The 23348-nt window shown below is 41.7% G+C and overlaps 1 protein-coding gene across 2 annotated transcripts in view; it reads right to left on the bottom strand.

The window, feature by feature from the left end:
* dlg3 (discs, large homolog 3 (Drosophila)) overlaps window positions 1-23348 on the bottom strand; it is a 502957-nt gene that overhangs the window by 112011 nt on the left and 367598 nt on the right. For both annotated transcript variants that reach the window (XM_059977050.1, XM_059977051.1), the window contains one exon: window positions 15838-15940. In XM_059977050.1, coding sequence (XP_059833033.1) covers window positions 15838-15940 — 103 coding nt within the window. The remainder of the gene's footprint in view (window positions 1-15837; window positions 15941-23348) is intronic.

The following is a 23348-nucleotide window of genomic DNA, read 5'->3' as shown; positions in this document are numbered from 1 at the left end:
GCCCCCCCCCCACCCCCTACCCCCCACAAATGTACTCTGCACTGGCTGTGCATTTCCCCTCCTCCTCCTGACAGTCACCCAGTTACCTGTCTCCTGCAACCAAGGGGAGACTGCTCCCTGTAGCTCCTGTCTATCACCTCCTCACTCTCCTGTATGAGTTGAAGGTCAGTGAGCTGCAGCTCCAGTTCCTTAATACGATTTCTCAGAAGCTGAAACTCAATGTATCTAGTGCAGATGTGTTTATCTGGGAGACCAGAAGCCTCCCATACAGTAGCTGGGATGTGGACCTCAGACTGCAATGGGAATAGAAAAGGCGTATCAAAAGGGCAATGTTATGATATCATAGGAGATTTCAACATGCAGGTCACTTGGGAAAATCAAGTTGGTAATGGACCTCAAAAGAATGAGTTTGCTGAATGCCTACGAGATGCCTTTTTAGAGCAGTTCGTTGTTAGCCTAAAGGGGATCAGCTATACCGGATTGTAATGAATGGGAGGTGGTTCAGGAACTTAAGGTAAAAGAGCCCTTAGGAGGCAGTGATCACAATATGATTGAGTTCAAATTGAAACTTGACAGATAGAAAGTAAAGTCTGACATAGCAGTATTTCAATGACGTAGAGGAAGTTGCAGTGACATGAGAGAGGAGTTGGCCAGGGTAATCGGGAGGAGCGGCTGGCAGGGATAAAAGTTGAGCAGCAATGGTGGGAGTTTCTGGGAAAAATCAGGAAGGTGCAGGATATATGTATTCCAAAAACAAAGAAATACTTTAATTGCAAAATAGTACAACTGTGGCTGACAAGGGAAGTCAAAGCTAATGGAAAAGCAAAAGAGAGAGCATACAAAGAAGCAAAATTAGAGGGAAGACAGAGGATTGGGAAGCTTTTAAAAACCTACAGAGAGCAACTAACTGAATCATTTGGAGGGAAACGTTGAAATATGAAAGCAAGCTAGCAAATAATATTACAGTGGATAGTAAAAGCTTTTTCATTATGTGAAAAAAAGAGATGAGAGTGGATATAGGACTGCTAGAAAATGAGGCTGGAGAAATAATAACGGGGACATGGAGATGGCAGATAAACTAAATGAGTATTTTGCATCAGCCTTCATTGTGGAAGACAGTAGAGTGTGCCGGATATTGAACAGCGCAAGGAAAGAGAAGTAAGTGCAATTACTATTACTAGGAGGTGCTTAAAAAGCTGAAACACCTAAGGATACATAGGTCACCCAGACCAGATGAACTGAACCCTCTTCTCAGCCCAGTAACCTCTGACAACCCTGCAGACCATCCACAGCACCCCCAACCTTTGTATCGTCAGCAAACTTACTAACCCATCCTACCACTTCCTCATTCAGGTCATTTATAAAAATCACAAAGAGGTCCCAGAACAGATCCCTGTGGAACACCTCTGGCCATGGTCCTCCATGCAGAATACAAATCATCCACAATCATTCTTTGCCTTCTGTGGTCAAACCAATTCTGAATCCACAAAGCAAGGTCTCCTTGGATCCCGTGTCTCATTACTTTCTGAATGAGCCTTGCATGGGGTACCTTATCAAATGCCTTACTGAAATCCATATACACTACATCCACTAATCTACCTTCATCAATATGTTTTGTTACATCCTCAAATAACTCAATCAGCTTCATAAGGCATAACCTGCCCTTGACAAAGCCATGCTGATTATCCCTAATCAGATTATGTCTCTCCAAATGCTCATAAATCCTGCCTCTCAGAATCTTCTCCAACACCTTCCCAATCACTGATGTCAGACTCACTGATCTTTAACTTCCTCAGTTATCTCTACTCTCTTTCTTGAACAAGGGAACAATATTTGCAACCTTCCAATCCTCGGGTACTTCTCTCACCAAGATCATTGCCAGAGGCTCAGCAAAATCCTATCTCACTTCTCACAGTAGCATGGGATATATCTCGTCCAGTCTCAGTGACTTATCTAACTTAATACCTTTCAAAAGCTCCAGCATATCCTCTTTCTTAGTGTCTATACACTCAAGCGTTTCAGTCTGCTTTAAGCTATTCCCACAATTGCTAAGGTCCTTGTCCCTGGTGAATACTGAAGAATTTATTAAGTACCTCTGCTACCTCCTCTGGCTCCACACACATTTCCACTTTCACTCCTAATTGGTCCTATTCTCACACGGCTCATCCTCTTGTTCTTCACATGCTTGTAGAATACTTTGGGGTTTTCCTTAGTCCTGCTGCCAAGGCCTACTCATGGCCCCTTCTTGTTCTCCGAATTTCATTCTTGAGCTCCTTCCTGGCACCTTTATAATTTTCTAGAGCTCTAACAGTAGCTAGTTTCTTGAACCTTTCATAAGCTTTTCTTTTCTTCTTAACTAGATTTTCTAAATCCTTCGTACATCCTAGTGGATATAATAGGGTCTTTTAAGAGACTCCAGGATAGCTACATGGAGCTTAGAAAAATAGAGGGCCATGAGTAACTCTAGGTAATTTATAAAGAAAGTACATGTTCAGCATAGCATTGTGGGTCAAAGGGCCTGTATTGTGCTGTAGGTTTTCTATGTTTCTACCATGGTCCTTTAACTCTACCATCCTTTCCCTCCCTTAATGGAACTTACGCATGTAGAATGCCATGCAAATGTTCCCTGAACATTTACCACATTTCTGCTATGCATTTCCATGAGAACATTTACTCTCATGTTCCTGCCTAATAGCATATTTTCCCCACCCCAATTATATGTTTTCCCAAATTGTCTGCTCCTATCCCTCTCTAGCAATAGAATTGTGATCACTACCTCTAAAATGTTCCCCCACCGACAGATCTGACACCTAGCCAGGTTCATTTCCCAATACCAGATCAAGTACAGCCTCTAGTTGGCTTATCTCCATATTGCATCAGGAAACCTTCCTGAAGACACCTAACCAATCCACCCCATCCAAACCCCTTGCTCTGTGGAGATGCCAGTCAATATTAGGAAAGTTAAAATCACCCATCTCAACAACCCTTTTACTATTGCACCGTTCCAGAATTTGCCTCCTTACTAAAGGAGTAAGGACTTACTAAAATGTCTCTGTTACTATTGGGGTATCTATAAAAAACATCCAGTAGAGTTATAGCCCCTTCCTGTTTCTGACTTTCACCCACAAAGACTCAGTAGACAATCCCTCCATGAGTTCCTCCTTTTCTGCAGATGTGATACTATCCCTGGTTAGCACTGCCACTCCCCCACCTCTCTTGCCTCCCTCCCTGTCCTTTTTGAAACATCTAAATTATGGCACACTCAGCAGCCATTCCTGCCTGAAGCATCCACGTCTCTGTAATGGCCACAACATCATAGTTCCTGCTCAACAGGACTTCCTGCTATGGGCTGGTAGGTCCACCTTCTGTACTTAAATCATCTGAAGTGGGAATGTTAATGTGTTACATGATCCTGTGATTAGAAATCAGCCAAAGTGGAAAACTATACCCATTTTGTGTTTCGCCACTTTAACTTGCTCACTGATATTCAAATCTTGAGTTGAATCTGCCAAACATGACCAATTTATTTAGAAACACAATTGGAAATCTGCATTCAGCAAAAACACCCCATCTGTCTAGATTCTAGATTCGAGATTGTTGCTTGTCATTTCCAGTACACAAATGTAATGGAGAATGAAATAGTTGTTATACCAGATTTGATGCAGCACAAACAAAAGACAGTAAGATGAGGAACACAATAAATATAAATACACAAAATAGCTTACATACATAGATTGATTGTGTGTCCATAAAGTCTAAGGACGGAATACTTAGTTTATCCTGGAAACAGTTTATTGGAGTAAAGATAAAATGAGAACGATTGTCCCAATATTTTAATGGATCTGTAATGGACAATGTTGGAAATTGGCTGTAACCGATGTGAATGAGTTTGTATCAGAAACTCAGAGACATAGCTCATTCAAACGTTACATAACCATGGTCAAAGCCTTAACAATATAATACAACTACATCCTTTAAGGCATTATTTCCAAACAAAAACTTTCCCTCACAAGCAGAATGTAGTAGCAGTGAAAACACTAGGTACAGTAAGTGCCCCTATACTGAACAGGAACTTCAGCAACTCTTCCTGAGAGGAGATGTTATTCCTCACAGAGTAAGTACAAGAGAAGTGGCTCAATCCATTTGGGACTGAATATTTTTGAAAACTTCAGGTGCCATCTGTATGGAGTGAAGTTGTTTAATTATCTATCATCTGTCACAATTACAAATGTAAATGTGCTAGCTCTTCAGATCAGATCTGTTGGGTATTAGATCACTTAGCATTTTGTGGTGGTGCACCTGAGTTCAGTGTAACTGGAACAGCTTCTGTTAAAGGCACATTTGCAGAACTTGTAACTAAAACAATAAATCCATATTAACCACTAATCTGATAACTTCCTCTGGCAAACTGGTGGGTTCAAAACTAAACCTGATTTCCCTGATATGGTATCACAAAAGGTTTCCAGCATACACATGTCTGGCACATATCAATGATGCTCATATTTTATATTTCACAACTAGTGTTTGAACTTTATGCTTATAGTAACACACACAAAATGCCGAAGGAACTCAGCAGGTCAGGCAGCACCTATGGAAAGTAATAAAGATTCGATGTTTCAGGCCGAGAGCATTCATCAGGACTAGAAAGAATGGGAAAGAAGCCACAATAAGAAGATGGGGGTGGGGTGGGGGGTAGGATAAGGAGTGAGAAGCTGGTTGGTGATAATTGTAAAAGGCAAAGGGCTGAAAAAGGAAGAATCCAATTGGAGATGAAAGTGGACCATGGGAAAAAGGGAAGGGGGCAGGCTGCACGGTGAGGTGGTAGGCAGGTAAGGAGAAGAAAAGAATGAGAGAGGAGTCAGAATGGAGAATGGAAGAAGAGAGAAGGGGCAGCGGGAGAAATTGCTGGCAATTGGCATGAATATCGATTCCTCCTTCAGGCTGGAGGCTACCCAGACAGAATATGAAATGTTGCTGCTCCAACCTGACAATGATCTTGGCAGTAGAGGAGGCCATGAACCAACATGTCAGTATAGGAATAGGGATTGGACTTAAAATGTTTGGCCACTGCTCGACAAAGTTGTGCCACCGATGTGGAGGAGGCCTCACTGAGAGAATCACATAAAGTAGATGAACCCACCCGGAAGGACCATTTTGGGCTCTGAACAGTAGTGAGGGAGGAAGTGAATGAGTAGGTGTAGCAATTTTTCCACTTGCATGGATATATGTCAGGAAGGAGATCAGTAGGGAGGGACGAATGGACAAGGGATTCACAGAGAGCGTGACCCCTGTGGAAATGAGAGAATTGGGGAGGAGGGAGGTAAAGATGTATTTGATGATAGGATTCTAAGGGTAGAAGCTGTAAAGAAAGGTGCACTAGATCTGGAGGCTCATGGGGTGGGAGGTATGGACAAGAGGAACTTTACACCTGTTAAGGCGACGGGAAGATGGGGTGAGGGCCGATTTTCAGGAATTGGGGGAGATGTGGTGTGGGCAGCAAAAGTTGTGGAGAGGGAAATCCCATTCTTTGAGGAAAGAGGAAGTCTCCTCTCCTATTGGATTCCTACTCTTCAGCCTTTGCCTTTTCCACCTGACACCTCCCAACTTCTCATTTCACCCACCCCCTCTCACCCTACCTGCCTACCCCCTCATATGGTTTCCTCCATCATCATCTAGCTTGTACTCCCTCCCCTCCCCCGACCTTTTTATTTTGATTTTCCTCCTTTCTTTCTAGTCCTGATGAAGGGTCTCGGCACGAAACATTGATTCAAAGAGAACTGGATTTTTACATCTCTAAAATGAAAAGATGTAGAGCAGCTTTGATAGGACAATTTTAAATTACGTAAGGTTCGGATAAGCTACGTTTGGGTATACTCTGCTATTGTGTACAGAGTTTAAGCACAGAGGATCATGAAGGCAAAAGAATATAGTAAAAAGGGGAGGAAGGTGCAGAGAACAGATTGCAAACACCAGGTGATAGAGCAAGAAAGCTTATTAGATTTTAAGAAGGAACTAATTAGATTCTTGTCAACAATTGGGTTTGAGGATAATTAGAAATGCACCCAGGGAATACCTATGGAAAGATGAGCAAAAGGTTTTCGCCTGCTTGAAACTTTTATCTTGTAAATTGAGCACCAGAGGGCCACCTGGTGGGAGGCAAGAAGACTACAGCAATTACGCTCCAGGTTCTATTGTTCGTTATATCGAAAGGGAATGCTCCAGAGTGTCTAAAATGAAAACAGCCATTACATTAGCACAACAGTTTCACAGGTAACACCTGTGGTTACGTAGAATGCACCAATACCAGCACAATGAGAAATGTAATGTTGACAAACGATCTCCTGGAGAGTTACAAGGTTGGACATCAGTAAATAAAGCACAGTATGCAAAGAAACCAGCGGGATTTCTGCCCCAATTAGCTAAAAATACTTATCTATAAACATATGAAAAAGGACAAGAAAAGACCACAGTGCCTAAAAATGGCTACCCCACCTGTTAGCTAATGCCATTATGTAGATCCACTACTCAACCACAAGAATTACAAACACTGGGCAGGCAAAGAAAAAGAAAAAATGTGGTCGTTTTCAGAAAACATAACATGTGCAACAATGAAGTAAATCTATCTAATTCAGGACTGGCATTTAGCTTATAATGTTCTTGGTTTTCAGTGCTGTAACATGTTCTCTTTGGTTATTGATTCATTATCATTTATTCAGCCAGCGTGCCACTTGTCACACACCATGAATTACAAGATCTATAAGAATCCTTGCAGCACTGGTTAGTCAGAACATTCAGCAATATTACTGTAGTAAGAAGCTGCGTTAATCCTTTCAGCATGTACGTTTCTCACAAAATCCATATTGTCATGCCAATGGTGGCTGGAGATTTGACCTTGGGGAAAATAGTAAGGAGACTTAACCTGCTGCTGTGCATTTCTAAGCAGTCAGCTGCAGTGAAGCTCAGGCAGTATGCCCCCTATCAAGTCCTCTAGAAATTCTACTCCATTGTTGAATTTTCTAATCACATTCTTCATCCAACATCTGATCATCTCTTTGTCCACAACTTGAAGCTCATGCCAACTGATCCTGGCTGCATTATTTATCCGTCTGATCATCCTACAAATCCAAACTGATCTTCCCTCCTCCAACTCTCAAATATTGTTCCACCTCTCCCAATGATGCCTTCACCCATCTCATGCTTTCCCCACAAAACTATTCAATTATCTGCCTGTTCAAAATCCACAGTTCAACTCACCTAATACTTGCTCCACTCCTTCTACAATAACAGGTGTTAGTGGGCAAAGGACTTTGTGGAAACAACGTATACAAAGGCTATTCTATCATATATGATGTCTTGGGCCCTTTGGTAATAGAAATAGCTGCTGTAGTGACTCCCCTCATAACACAATCTTAAAGTGTCTCTTCAGGTGCTGTATCATTTCTAGCACATAAACTGCATTAAATGTAGATTCCAAGTCATTCATATTTTCCCAGTAAAAGTTTCTCCATCTATTCCCTGTCATCAATTAAAATTCTATTCCTGCAATATAATCCTTCTTTCTGTTCGATTTACTCATGGAAGATAAATTACTCCTTTACATACATTGCACAGACATGGGCTGGTATTATATTAACCCCCTTGATTGTTAGTGCTGTGCTAATGGATGTTGTTCATTTGAATATTCGGCACACTTTCATTTCACCTTGTACATGTTACACAATAGAACAGTAAATTTTCCAATGAACTTGGTGTTTAAAAGAAGCAGACATAATACAAGACCATGACTCTGGCCACTAACTCACTATGTTATGACCTCTGATATTATGGATCCCAAACCTGGCTCCAGCACTACACTTGGTCCATAGACTGGATTCCAGCTCTGGCAGCAGATACCACTTCCCTCTGGATCTCTGGCTTACACTCTAAACTAATTAGTGAGCCAAATGCTGGATCGTAAAGATTTAGGTTATTGGAGTTTTATTGGGCGTTCACTTCAGCTATCCTTATGCAGTTCACATCTCACCTAGAGTGGACGTGAAGCATGCACTCAATACACTATAACTCAGTGATCAACAGCCCTGAAATGGGATATGATGAGACCCTCTTCATCATTACCACTAACTTCTACAAGGGCAATTTCAGAAGTGTGTTGGAGAAGAGAGTCTGTTATGAAAACATTAACGGCACTGCTCCAGTCCCATTGCTATATACACATCAAAACTGCTTGCAACCAACCTTTCACCGATGGTAATATAGCATCAGGGTAGTGTAGTGGTTAGCGTAATGTTTTACAGCACCAGTAATCGTGATTGGGAATCAATTCCTGCTGCTGTATGTTCTCCCCATGACTGTGTAGGCTTCTTCCCACATTCCAGAGACTTATGCGTTAGGGTTAGTAAATTGTGGGCACGCTATGCTGATGTTGGAAGCATGTCAACACTTGTGAGCTGCCACAAGTGCATCCTCAGACTGCGCTGTGAGGATGTGCTGGTCATTACTGCAAAACGATGCATTTCACTCTAAGTTTCATTGTTTTGATGTAAATGTGACAAATAAAGCTAATGTTTCTCTTTGGTAAATTAGTCTACCAGACTGTGCTCCTTCTCGCTGTATATAAACAGAGGCTGAAACCTGAGGATCTGGTACAGAAAGTTGCTTAGTGCTGGTCTGAGGAACAGATGACCTTCTACATTACTATTTTCAGTCAGTAGACTGATCTATAGTCAAAGACTCAGCAGCCAATCTAGATGAGTATGTCACCACCATCAGAGAATTTACTGGGTAAAAAATGGTCAGTCTAAGTGTTCCCAAACTAGAAATTATGGATAAATCAGGAGCTCCACTTACTACTGAATTCCAGGAATTAGGAAATCCTGACCTGTACAATAAATCAAGTCATGAAATTCATAAAACTATTAGTTAAGCCAAGAGACAACACCTGTCTGAAATTAAGTCTCACACCAGCTGTCCCATGTGGTAGACCTTACATGCTATAACAGGCTGCAAAACAAAATCAGACACCATCGTCAACAACAATGCATCCCCTCCTGATGAGCTTTCTGTGTCTTGTGCATGTTTTGAACAGAAAGGAAAAGGGAATGTCACCACTCTCACCAACAGCCTTCAATGCACCTGTACCCACAGTCACAAGGTTAAGTTTCCAGAATCAAATATCTCCAATAGCCTGAACTAGTCCAACCATGGACGTAGACATCAAAGCCAAGAAAGTTCACCAGTGCCTCTCCTTCCTCACGAGGCTAAAAAAAATTTGGCACATCTTCTTTGATACTAACCAATTTTTACAAAAAGCAACCTTACCAAAATCACCATGGCTTTGTACAGCAATTGCTGTTCTGCCTGAGACTGCAAGAAACTGCAGAGAGTTGTGGACATCACCAGCATCTCATGGGAACCAGCCTCTCCTCTGTGGACTTTGTATTCTTCTTGTTGCCTCGGTAAAGTCACCAACATGTTCAAAGACCCCACCCTAGACATTCTTTTTCTCCCCACCTTCCACTGAGCAGAACATAAAAAGACCAAAAGCATGTACCGCTAGGCTCAAAGATAGCTTCTATCGTCCTGTTCTAAGATTATTCAATAATCCCCTAGGAGTCCTGATAAAGGGCCTTGAACCCCCTTTAGTATTGGACATTTTAACCCTGGGAAAAAGATACTGCCTGTTAACCTTATCTATGCCTCTCATAATCTTAAAAACCTCTATCAGGTCAAGAGAAAATGACCCATGTTTGTCCAACTCCTCCTTACAGCACAGGCCCACTAATACAGGTAACCTCCTGGTGAATCTCATCAGTGTCCTTTTCGAAGCCTCAGCATTCTTCCCGTAATAGGCTAATGAGAATTGAACGTAATAATCTGGATGCGGCCTAACTAGAGTTCTGTAAATCTGTAACATAGCTTCCCAACTCTTGAACTCAATTTCTTGACTAAAAAAGGCAAGAATGCCACATGTCTTCTTTACTATCCTTTCAACCTGTGTAGCCACTTTCAGAGAGCTATGGACTTGGACTTGCTGGACATCAACACTGTTAAGGGCCTTGCAATTAGCAATGTATTATCCATTTGCATTTGATCTCTCAGAAGGTATTATCTCAATGTATTATCCATTTGCATTTGATCTCTCTTCATATTTAGCCAAGTTAAGCTCCAGTTGCCATTTCTCTGCACACATCTGCAACTAATCTATATCCCATGGTACCCATTGGTAACTATCAACATTATCCACAACACAACCAATCTTTGTAATGTCTGCAAACTTACTAAAGTACCCATTTACATTTTCATGCTGGTTAATATACATATATAGAGGAATGGATACAAGGAATAAAAAGGTGTAGAGAGGGAGAAAAATACAAGCTGGTAACTGTTAGGTGAGAGGGGAAGTAGGTGAGTGTGGGACTGTGGATGAAGTAAGATGCTGAGAGGTGATAGGTGCAAAAGGTAAAAGTCTGAAGTAATATAATAGGAGAGGACAATGGACTATAGAATAAAGGGAAGGAGGAGGGGAACAGAGGGCAGTGATGGGAAGCTGAGGAAAAGAGGAGTGAGGGGGCAACCAGAATGGGGAATGGAAAAAGGGAGAGACAGGGGAAAGGAGAGTAATTACTGACAGTTAGAGAAATTGATGCTCATGCCAGTAGTTTGGAGGCTAACCAGACACAATAGCCCTCACAAAACCATGCTGACTGTCCCTGATTAGGCCATGCTTTTCCAAATGCTTATAAATCCTATGTCTAAGAATATTCTCTAGTAACTTTCCTACCAATGATGTGAGACGATCTGGACTATAGCTTCCATGATTATCCCTATTTCCCTGATTGAAGAATGGATCAACATTATCTATTCGCTATCCATCCTCACCTGTGATCAGAGGTAATTCTTTCTTTCTTTCTTTTTGTATTTGCACAATTTGTTGTCTTTTGCCCACTGGTTGAACACCCAGTCGGTGTGGTCTTTCATTGATTCTGTTATGGCTATTATTCTATTATGGATTTATTGAGTATGTCTGCAAGAAATGAATCTCAGGATTGTATATGGTGACACAATTTACTTTGAACTTTGAGAGGACATGAAGTTATTGGTCAAGGCTGCAGAAATGTCATCACTTGCCTCTCTCAATAATCTGGGGTATATCTCATCAGACCCTGGGACCTATCAATCTTAATGTTTTATAAGGGACCAATTGCTATGTCCTTCTTTATCTCAAAATGCCTAATTCTCTTGCAACTTACTGTGCTCTTAGTTAATACTCTGCTGCAAGGTCCATACTTATCCTTATCTATAGATATCTTAATACTTAAGCAATTACGATCATTGTTCCTTAACTGTTCTTCAACTGAAAGCTCATTTCTAACTAGGCTCATTACCCAGCACCAGGTCCAATATGTTCCTCTCTCAACCAAGTCTTTGTTATGGCCACAACATCATAGTTCCACGTCCTTATCCATGCTCTAAGTTTGTCACCCTTACCCAAAATACTCCTAGCATTACAGTACACACAGTTCAACCCATCTGTTCCGTTGTGTCTATTTCCATGGTCCTGCCTGTTCATACTGGTCATGTCATTTACCCTCCTCTCAATCTCTCAGCTTCCTGACCTAGTGCTCTGGTTCCCATCCAAGTGCCTAACTAGTTTAATCTCTTCCCCACCCCTCCCCCCATCTCCCATGTCCAGGATATTGGTTCTGCTGCAAATGAGACACATCACATCCCTCTTGTACAGGTTACCACTACCCCAGATGATATTCCTCTGATCCAAGAACCTTAAATATTGTCTCCTGCATCACTTCCTCAGCCACATATTCATCTGTTGTAAATTACCATTTCGACCCTGTCTAGCACTTGGCACCAAAGTAATCCATGATTACCATCTTAGAGGCCCTGCTTTTCAGCTGCTTTCCTAACTCACTATCTTCACTGCACAGGACCTCTTCCCCCTTTCTACCTGAGCCATTGGTGCCAATGTGCACTATGACTTCTGGTTGCTCCCCTACCCCCAAGCCCCCTTTGAGAATGTTTTGCAGCTGCTCTGAGATAGCGTCATCCCTGGCAACACACCTTCCTGACATCTCTTTCATTGTCACAGAATCTCACTATTACTCTGCCTCAGTTTACCCTTTCCTGATGAGCCTTGGAGTTGATGACAATGCCACTGACCTGGCTGCTCTGACATGAGGTAGGAATGGCTAGCAGAGGTCCTCAATAGTCTCTTACCTCTCCTGGAATTCACCCACCTATCTGCAGCCTGTACCTGAGGTTTGACCCATCACTAAAACACTTCTCTGTGGTCCTATCAGTATCCCAGATGATTCTAAGTACGTCATCCAACATGGTGCTGTTAATTGTCAGTCTGCTGGGAGGTGTGTACAGATCTATCTTTGGTTCTAATATTTGTAGACAGGGTCACTGGGTACATCACAGGCACTGGAGTTGCCTTGATCTCCTACATCCAGCAGGAGGAGCACACCACAGCCCTAACTGACATAGCAGTTCCTTTAATGGGAACAGTAACTCTAAAGAAAACCTCACCTGCACCTACCTGCTGAGCCTCTTCTCACTGAAGCCCCCTGGACTAAAGCCTTAGCACTTACAGTATACTCAACCATGGCACTTACACCTCAAATACAACCACTCCCAGAACTGGCAGCTCTGCAATGGTTGCTCTGACAACGCCTGCTTTCCTTTTACACTTGCAAAAAACATCTGTACACGCGACCTCTTAACGAAAAGCAGGTTTCAAAAAGCTGCTGGTTTCACTTCTCTGATCCTCTGGATAAATAAAGCAAATGGACTGATGTGGTGAAATGATCTGTATGGATGGCATGCAAAGTTTCAGTGCATGTGGCAATAATAAGCCAATTTTCCAGTTTAATTTACCAATTCAGTTTAAAGTTTTTTATTACCAGATGCTACAGCTCTTTTTTCCCCCTCATTTTGTCTAGTAATATTAGAACCAAAGGATAGATCTATACACACCTTCCAGCAGATTGACAGCTAACACCATCCATTTATTAGCATAGCAAGAAACTACAAGCTACAAGGAATTTTTCACCACTGCTGATCTAGTGAAGTGCAACTTATTTACAATGTGCAAAAGCAGGATAATGTTTCTCCTGAAAAGATTTATTCTAGATGAACCAAAACTTTATTTAATGTTAATAGAGACAGATTGTAAACTATGCTAAAACACAGGTTAAAAAAAAGAACTGCTCTTTAAGTACTCAAGTGTACTTTTGCAAAGCAATTGGAAAGAACTGGCTTACAGTTTTACCTGAGATACAACCAAAGTTAGTATCTGTGGGTATTATGCTGGCATGATTCTAATGGTTTTGGTGCTATGCTGGTTAAAAACATTTAATTAAATGAATCTGATACAGTAAAACTCCAAAAATCTGCAATCCTGGATCTTGATAATGCGAGATCAGCGGATTTTCTGGATTATTATGTATTATTCCTATTAACACCCAGGTACTTTTATTTTACTTTCGTAACATACTACACAGCGTGTATTAAATGTTCTAGCAAGCCCAATGAATTAAAAGGAAATGACAAATACACAAGAGGTAGAGATCTCTGCTCCAGCTGCAAACCCCAATCTTGGCACTGGCCGTGAACTGAACTAATGGTTCATAGTGAGTAAGCCATATGCCAGACCAGAAGGACTTCTGAAAATTAGACGCCAGATAATTGGAGTTTTATTGTAAACAGCAAGCTGGTTTAATAATGAATATCACAGAAAGGAAGTGAAATTCCCATCCTAGTCTGTTCAGATTCATCTGCAATTCCAATCCACCAAACATGTTTAACCCCTGATGCAACTCCCTTGGGGCAAGAAGAGATATTGCGATAAGTGCAAGTGCCAGACAGGAAGCTGCAGACTGCTTTTTATTTCGATACACTTGGATACCTAATAGGATTGGGTTGCAGAGAAGCAAGTAGTGGGGCAGCATGGTAGCATAACGCTTAGTGACAATTGTAAGTTGGGGTTCAATTCCCATCATTGTCTGTAAGGAGTTTGTATATTCTCCACACAATCGTGTGGATTTCCTCTGCGTGCTCTGTTTTCTTCCCACATTCAAAAGGGGTACAAGTTGGGGCTAGTAAGTTGTGGGTATGCTATGTTGGTGCCAGAAACATGGTGACACTTGCCAGTTGCTCCCAGCACATACTCGAACTGTGTTGGTTGCTAATGCAAATGACACTTTCACTGTATGTCTTGATGTACATGTGACAATCAAGCTAATCTTTAATTTTTATGTAATTGGCATTGAACATTTACAATGGGTAACATTTTATGGCCAGGAGAATGATAGCTTTAAATTAATAATTCCTGAAATTGCCATTCAAAATATTGAATTTCAAACTTGCCACAGACACAAATCTCGAACCCTTTATGTCAGATTAACACCTCCTTTAATATAGCACTTTATATCTTACTATAGCCCAGCCCTCCACCCACCAAACGCCACCCTTCATCCCTACCTCCAGCTATTTCATAGTCGAGAAGGGAACCATGCTTTTCCTTATGGGTGATGTTGGTGCACTCTTCTACACCTCTCTCTCTGATCTCCACTCTTGTTAAAGATTCAACGGATTATCCAAGGGAAGGTAAGAGATCCACCACACATCCTGACCAGCTTTGTTTGCCATTTAACATCACAAAAATAATTAACCGTACATGTGATTGCTTTTGTTCTCTACAAAACAGTGCTGTGTGCATTTCAGTAACATCAATGATGTCCCAGTAAAGTAATTCTCTCTATTTGAAGTGTTTGGAATTTTTCTTGAGGAATGAACAAGATCCCCATATGAGCAAGAATAAAATTGGTGCTCTGTCAGTTCCAGTTTTCACCTGATCATGCCAATCTCTGATTATTTCAAATAATGTATTTATTTGATATTTATTCACCAATAAATAATGGTATTATTTTGTATTTTTGGCAGAGAAGTCAAATGACCTTTCCCCTGAGTTTCCTGTGTTGCGATCACTATTGTTTCCATAGCTCTCTGGGGCCTCCCAGAGGCAGTAAATATTGGGCCATTTGTAAAGGAGAACAGGACAAGCATTAATATAGCATCTTTCCTTGCCTCAATCATTCCAAAACATTTTACTACTAGCAAACTACTCAGGAAGTTTAGGTACTATTATAAGACAGAATGGCCAAGAACCTCTTATCAATATACTCAGAAATGCAACAATTTCCCACTTTCTTTCTTGAATACGCAGATTAATATCTTGAAAAAGTATACAAATACATTGATATTGCCTTCGGAAACTTCTACAGCTGTACAGTTTAATCTGGGGCATTTTCTTATTCAATCACAATAATTAAACAATACTGCAAGTTTGAAATGAGTCTCAGATGCTGGAAAACCAAGCAACACACACAAAATGCTGGAGGAACTCAGCAGGTCAGGCATCATCTATGGAAAAGGGTAATCAGTTGACTTTTTGTACCAAGACCCTTCAGCAGGACAGGTCTGTTTGATGCTGTTTGATGAGTCCATGGCCAGATCAGCCATGATCTTATTGAAGGGCAGAGCAGGCTCGATAGGCCAGATGGCCCACTCCTGCTCCTGTTCCTTGTGTTCTTATGAAATGTCGACTGCTTACTCTTTTCCATAGATGCTGCCTGCTCAGTTCTTCCAGCATTTTCTGTGTTGACTTCATATTAGATATCTACATATTGCTACATATTGTTTAAATATCTATGTGTTAAAACTGACAATATAAGATGCAACAGAAATAAAGCTGGTGCAGCAATGCAGCACATTAAAAGTCTTACATGAAGTCAACTGCCCCAATCGACATGTGCTTACCTTCAGGTCGGTACTGAGCTACGATAGTCACAGTCTGACCAGCTCTTTTCAGCGCAGCTGCTGCCTGCTCATGTGTAGCACTCCGTAGATTAACACCATTTACCTGAAATAAACAGGCAGAATTATCTAAAACATACCCAAGACAGTCAAGTTCCCATTCAATTGATGGAACCCTGCAGCAATAATGTAAATCTAACATATTAGTGAAGTATTATCTTGTCTCAGGTCTATAGATACGATGCTTCTCAAATTAGAATTTAGTTAATTATTTAAAAAATAAATTTCTTTCTCTTTGCAGGACTGTCCTAACTTCCCTTCGGCTTCAGGAAAAATAAAATGTGCCAGGGAGGAGAAGAGCTTGCTGAACAGTAGCTTGGGATATTGATGTAATAATGAATTACTAACAAAGTAAGAAGATACCCTGATGGGCAATATTATAGGAAAGGCACACTTGGGGAGCGTAACTTCCAAAAACATTTTAAGCAGTAGATGGATTTTAGTCGAGTATGAATAACAGACCACTCTTAGTTCTGGAATAAATGTAGGAATGGGGAGGGAGGAGAACTAGAGAGGAAACACAATAATCTCAGACAGAACTGTTACCATAGCAACTCCATCCTAATTCTGAATCACAAATGGTCAAAGCAGCTGGCAGCCTCTCTGCAACATGCGTAATGGTTAGTGCCTTGAAATAGAAATCTTACAGAGAAGTATCAAAGGCAGGGATGCACTTGTTAGCGGTGCAGAACTGACGCACAGGACATTTTGTTTGTAGAATGCAGACAAGTTAACTGCCTCCATCTGAAAGGCATTGTTGTGTTCCTCCAGAGCCCTCTGCCAGATATGGGTCGATGAGGAACAACTGAGTCATCTACACTTTAATCAAAGTACTATAATTGTAAAGGCAAGGTCTGTTAATAATCCATGATATGCAAACAATATGAAACAACAGAAGGGAAAGCCTTTTAGTATGTGTAGAAGTGACCACTATGACAAAATTTCATATTCATGGTGAGGAAATCCTCCGTTATATTGTTTGGCTCCTCTATACGTTAGAATCAGAGCAGATCCAAAACTTCACAGCTGGACATTAATATTGTAATCTCATACATCACAGAGAGCAGAATGCTTATTTCATGACAATTTGTAAATTCATGGCCTGTGAAGACATTGATTTAATGAGAAATACACAACAACATGCTTGAGGTGTCAATGACCTTATGTAAAATCAAGGTGCTAACCTGCTGAAGCCTTTACATAGGATAATATGTACAGTAAGTGGAAGATGTATTAGGATATGGGGAGAACTAATCAACCATACAATTAGAAGAACAGATCAGTTCCGAAAAGGATTTTCCCTTTCATAGATATAGACTGACCTGCAGAATGTTTTCAGCATTTTCTGTTTTAGATTTCCAGTAGATTTTTGATTTTCAGGTAAGATCAAGGATCTGAAGGTCATGCCCAATCCAGTTTGTGAATGGTGATGGACGACTAAAAAGAGAGGGTCCCATGAAAAACCAATATTGAGGACTGGATTTTCCTCTCAGCCATTTTCTTATGAGTCCAATGTACCAGCCCATATAGACTTCCTTTCAATTCTGTATTTTAGGCTGAAGATGACTACAAATTCTGCAGTCTTGTCTTTTACACTCATATGCTAGAAATGTACTGATGAGAAAGTGGCTCACATAATCTATGCAAGTCTCAGCAACACAAGAATTGGGAAGAAATTTGTTACTTTTACCCTGCAGTCATCTTGAGTAAATATTATCCTTCCTTTGATGTGTCTTACCTTCCTCATTATCACTGAAGTCAGTTTTCAACCAAATTGATTTGTTCTAACTTGTATAAAGAAATGGTTGATAACAAAGGTTATGGGTACTAAGGACTTGTATCGTTGGCTAAATACTTCTAGTTTTGGTATCTACCTGATATAGTGCAGGATTACACAGATACATTTAGTCAACAAATAGACAAATCCAATCTAGTCAATTATTGCCCAATTGTCTTCTTTCAATCAACAAAATAGCGAATGGAGATTTATTACAGTGCTTCTATCAGGACTTATTTAGTAATAACATGCTCTGATTCTAAATCTGGATTTTGCCAGGATCATTTGGCTCTAGACCAAAGCAGGCTTGGTCCAAACACAGCAAAGGAGCTGAATTCCAAAAGTAAGATGACAACCTTTGGTAACAGGATATCACAGAACTTAAGTAGCATCCAGGAGTCGCCATTAAATGGGGGCAAAACTCTTCACTGGGTAGAGTAATAACTTTTCTTTGTTTCATGTCCTTTTTATGATCACAAGACAATGCTGTACTCCAAGAACTTCGGGTACTGCAGGTCTACCCATCGGTGACCTGCTCGTTGGCAGAAGAGCTGGACTGGATGCAGACCGTGTTGTTGCCAGCAGGAGATGGTGCATGAAGGTGGCATGCAGTGTAACCATGGGTGATTGTCTTGGGCGTTTCTCTTGAGATCACAAGACTGTTGGACAATGATAACGTAAGGTGCCGCAGGCCAGTTTCCCTTGTTTGGCGGCAGGGCAGCTGAGTGACCTCAGTTGTAGGGAGGACTAGGTCTCAAGCTGCTGGAAGCCATGTAGTGTGGCGTCTCTGCTCGGTTGGGGGGGTGGGGTGGACTGGCCTCTCCCATCAGCACTGCCCTCTAGTGTTCGATCGGTTGAATGACAGGCTGGATTGCAAGCATATATTTGTCTGAGCACTACCGAGAACTACACCATCAATTTGCAGGACATATCACTCAGGGACTTAGGCTATGTATGGTTTTTTTTTTAGCATGACTATGTTTTTTTTTGCTCGCTATCTTGAATGTGCTGTGTATGTTTTGCACCTTGGCCCCAGAGGAACACTGTTTTGTTTGGCTGTGTTCACGTATGGTTGAATGATAATTAAACTTGAATTTGATTTGATTTGATTGATCTAGCATGAAGGTAGTCCTGGTTATAAGAGCCTAATCATTCCAGCTGCTGTCCTTGAACCAACCATTTTCAGCAACTTATTCCAGAAGTACAGATGTTCACAAATGTATGCTCTGTGATCAGCTTTATCTGGAGCTCCTTTGAAAACAAAGCATTCCTGCACAACATTCAAGCATGAACATGTGGCAAATAACATTTTGTGTCACAAAATGGCAGACAAAAGTGAATCCAACTTCGTCCCCAAGACATTTATTGGCATTCCAATTTCTAAGCTCCCAATTTCAATGTCAAAAGTCACCATTGACTAAAAATGTATCTGGACTAAACACAAAAAATAGTTTGGCTACAAGAGCAAGATGGAGACGAGGTATTTATGATCTATGACTCATCTCTTGATTTCCCCAAAGTGCTTCCATCATTGACTGGGCAAAATTCAGGAATGTAATGGAATACCTTTTAGACACCTAGATAAGGGTACTTTAAATGAAGCAAAAGAGATGCTTAATTGACATACAATCCACCTCTCACATATTCAGTCTCTTCACTACTAGTGCAATGTGGTTATTGACGCACTGCAGCAAATAAACTTATTCTCCTTAGGCAGTATTTTGTGATTGTGGGTGACTGGCTTTCTCAATTGGTGTAAGGTTTCTGAGTTGGCTAATGAGGCAAGTGTGGGAACTGCACTCTTCCAAAGGGCAGGAGGTAACTGACTGAACAGACAGGCTGGTAGTTTGTGAGAAGGTCCTTCTGCCACTTAAATAAAGCTTCTAAGCACTGTCAAAACATAACCTGGAGGTTCTCAGTGCATCCTTGAATGATGCTTTTTCTTTTTGAGTAGTCATGGGCAAAAGGTTCTCAGGAATCTGTGGGATGCTGCATTTCTTCAAAGCTTCTCCAACAATACTTCCAAAAACACTGCCCAGAAAGGCAATCAGCACATTGAAGCATTAGCACTTGCAAGTTATACACAGTCCTCCATTCCTTCACTGCTACTGGTAAAATCCTGGAACTTCCTTTTTAATCAAGCTATTCATCACACAGAAGATTATGAACCGCATCCTTTTCAAGCGAAATTAGGGATGGAAAGTAAGTGTTGGTTTTATTAGTGATGTCCACATTCTGTGATTGCATAAATGAAACAATGTCAGAACCAATAATTTGGTTAACAACAAGAGTCATCTTGCACGTAATTATGTAGGCCTAAAGATGCAAAAGATTTCTGTGAGTATTTGTTTCAATAAGTATGGAATATAAACAATAAGAAATGAAATCCCACCCATTTCCAGCACATACAATTAGCATCGTGCTTCCTCCAATGGCCAATCAAAGTAAAGCTCATTCAGGTAAGACCAGGTCAAGAATCACATCTGTTAAAATAGAACATAGAATAGTACAGCACATTACAGGCCCTTCGGCCCACAATGTTGTGCCGACCCTCAAACCCTGCCTCCCATATAACCCCCCACCTTAAATTCCTCCATATTCCTGTCTAGTGGGTCTCTTAAATTTCACTAGTGTATCTGCCTCCACCACTGACTCAGGCAGTGCATTTCACGCACCAACCACTCTCCGAGTGAAAAACCTTCCTCTAATATCCCCCTTGAACTTCCCTCCCCTTACCTTAAAGCCATGTCCTCTTGTACTGAGCGGTGGTGTCCTGGGGAAGAGGTGCTGGCTGTCCACTCAGTCTATTCCTCTTAATATTTTGTACACCTCTATCATGTCTCCTCTCATCCTCCTTCTCTCCAAAGAGTAAAGCCCTAGCTCCCTTAATCTCTGATCATAATCCATACTCTCTAAACCAGGCAGCATCCTGATAAATCTCCTCTGTACCCTTTCCAATGCTTCCACATCCTTCCTATAGTGAGGTGACCAGAACTGGACACAGTATTCCATGTGCGGCCGAACCAAAGTTTTATAGAGCTGCATCATTACCCCACGACTCTTAAACTCTGTCCCTTGACTTATGAAAGCTAACACCCCATAAGCTTTCTTAACTACCCTATCTACCTGTTAGGCAACTTTCAGGGATCTGTGGACATGTACCCCCAGATCCCTCTGCTCCTCCACACTTCCAAGTATCCTGCCATTTACTTTGTACTCTGCCTTGGAGTTTATCCTTCCAAAGTGTACCACCTCACACTTCTCCTGGTTGAACTCCATCTGCCACTTCTCAGCCTATTTCTGCATCCTATCAATGTCTCTCTGCAATCTTCGACAATCCTTTGCTCTATCCACAACACCACCAACCTTTGTGTCATCTGCAAACTTGCCAACTCACCCTTCTACCCCCACATCCAGGTCATTAATAAAAATCACAAAAAGTAGAGGTCCCAGAACAGATCCTTGTGGGACACCACGAGTCACAACCCTCCAATTTGAATGTACTCCCTCCACCACGACCCTCTGCCTTCTGTAGGCAAGCCAATTCTGAATCCACTTGGCCAAACTTCCCTGGATCCCAAGCCTTCTGACTTTCTGAATAAGCCTACCATGTGGAACCTTGTCAAATGCCTTACTAAAATCCATGTAGATCACATCCACTGCACTACCCTCATCTATATGCCTGGTCACCTCCTCAAAGAACTCTATCAGGCTTGCTAGGCATGATCTGCCCTTCACAAAGCCACGCTGACTGTCCCTGATCAGACCATGACTGCCTAAATGCCCATAGATCTTATCTCTGAGAATCTTTTCCAACAGCTTTCCCACCACAGACGTAAGGCTCACTGGTCTGTAATTACCTGGACTATCCCTACTACCTTTTTTGAACAAGGGGACAACATTCGCCTCCCTCCAATCCTCCGGTACTATTCCCATGGACAATGAGGACAAAAAGATCCTAGCCAGAGGTTCAGTAGTCTCTTCCCTTGCCTCGTGGAGCAGCCTGGGGAATATTCTGCCCTAATATATTTTAACAACTCCAACACCTCCTCTCCCTTAATATCAACATGCTCCAGAACATCAACCTCATTCATATTGTCCTCACCGTCATCAAGTTCCCTCTCAGTGGTGAATACCGAAGAGAAGTATTCATTGAGGACCTCGCTCACTTCCACAGCCTCCAGGCACATCTTCCCACTTTTATCTCTAATTGGTCCTACCTTTACTCCTGTCATCCTTTTGTTCTTCACATAATTGAAGAATGCCTTGGGGTTTTCCTTTACCCTACTTGCCAAGGCCTTCTCATGCCCCCTTCTTGCTCTTCTCAGCCCCTTCTTAAGCTCCTTTCTTGCTACCCTACATTCCTCAATAGACCCATCTGATCCTTGCTTCCTAAACCTCGTGTATGCTGCCTTCTTCCACCTGACTAGATTTTCCACTTCACTTGTCACCCATGGTTCCTTCACCCTACCCTTCTTTATCTTCCTCACCGGGACAAATTTATCCCTAACATCCTGCAAGATATCCTTAAACATCGACCACATGTCCATAGTACATTTCCCTGAAAAAACATCATCCCAGTTCACACCCGCAAGTTCTAGCCTTAAAGCCTCATAATTTGGCCTTCCCCAATTAAAAATATTCCTGTCCTCTCTGATTCTATCTTTTTCCATGATAATGCTAAAGATCAGGGAGCAGTGATCACTGTCCCCCAGATGCTCACCCACTGAGAGATCTGTGACCTGACCCGGTTCGTTACCTAATACTAGATCTAGTATGGCATTCCCCCTAGTCAGCCTGTCAACATACTGTGACAGGAATCCATCCTGGACACACTTAACAAACGCTGCCCCATCTAAACCCTTGGAACTAATCAAGTGCCAATCAATATTGGGGAAGTTAAAGTCACTCATGATAACAACCCTGTTATTTTTGCACCTTTCCAAAATCTGCCTCCCAATCTGCTCCTCGGTATCTCTGCTGCTACCGGGGGCCTATAGAATACCCCCAGTAGAGTAACTGCTCCCTTCCTGTTCCTGACTTCCACCCATACTGACTCAAAAGAGGATCCTGCTACATTACCCACTCTTCCTGTAGCTGTAATAGTACCCCTGACCAGTAATGCCACCCCTCCTCCCCTTCTCCCCCCTCTCTATCCCTTTTAAAGAACTGAAATCCAGGAATATTGAGAATCCATTCCTTCCCTGGTGCCAGCCAAGTCTCTGTAATGGCCACTACATCATAATTCCATGTATGTATCCAAGCTCTCAGTTCATCACCTTTGTTCCTGATGCTTCTTGCATTGAAGTACACACACTTTAGCCCTTCTACCTTACTACCTTTATACCCTTTATTCTGCTGCTCTTTCCTCAAAGCCTCTCTATATGTTAAGTCTGGCTTTACTCCGTGCACTTTTTTCACTGCTCTATCGCTCCGGGTCGCATCCCCCTTGCAAATTAGTTTAAACCCTCCCGAACCATGCTAGCAAACCTACCAGCAAGGATGTTGCTCCCCCTTGAGTTCAGGTGCAACCCATCCAATCTGTACAGGTCCCACCTTCCCCAGAAGAGATCCCAATGGTCCAAAAATCTAAAACCCTGCCCCCTGCACCAACTCCTCAGCCATGCATTCAACTGCCATCTCCTCCAATTCTTACCATCACTGTCACGTAGCACTG

The sequence above is a fragment of the Hypanus sabinus genome, chromosome 8, assembly GCF_030144855.1.
Source record: "Hypanus sabinus isolate sHypSab1 chromosome 8, sHypSab1.hap1, whole genome shotgun sequence".
Lineage (NCBI taxonomy): Eukaryota > Metazoa > Chordata > Chondrichthyes > Myliobatiformes > Dasyatidae > Hypanus > Hypanus sabinus.
The sequence above is the reverse complement of the archived record's forward strand: the minus strand, read 5'-3'. Positions and strand labels throughout refer to the sequence as shown.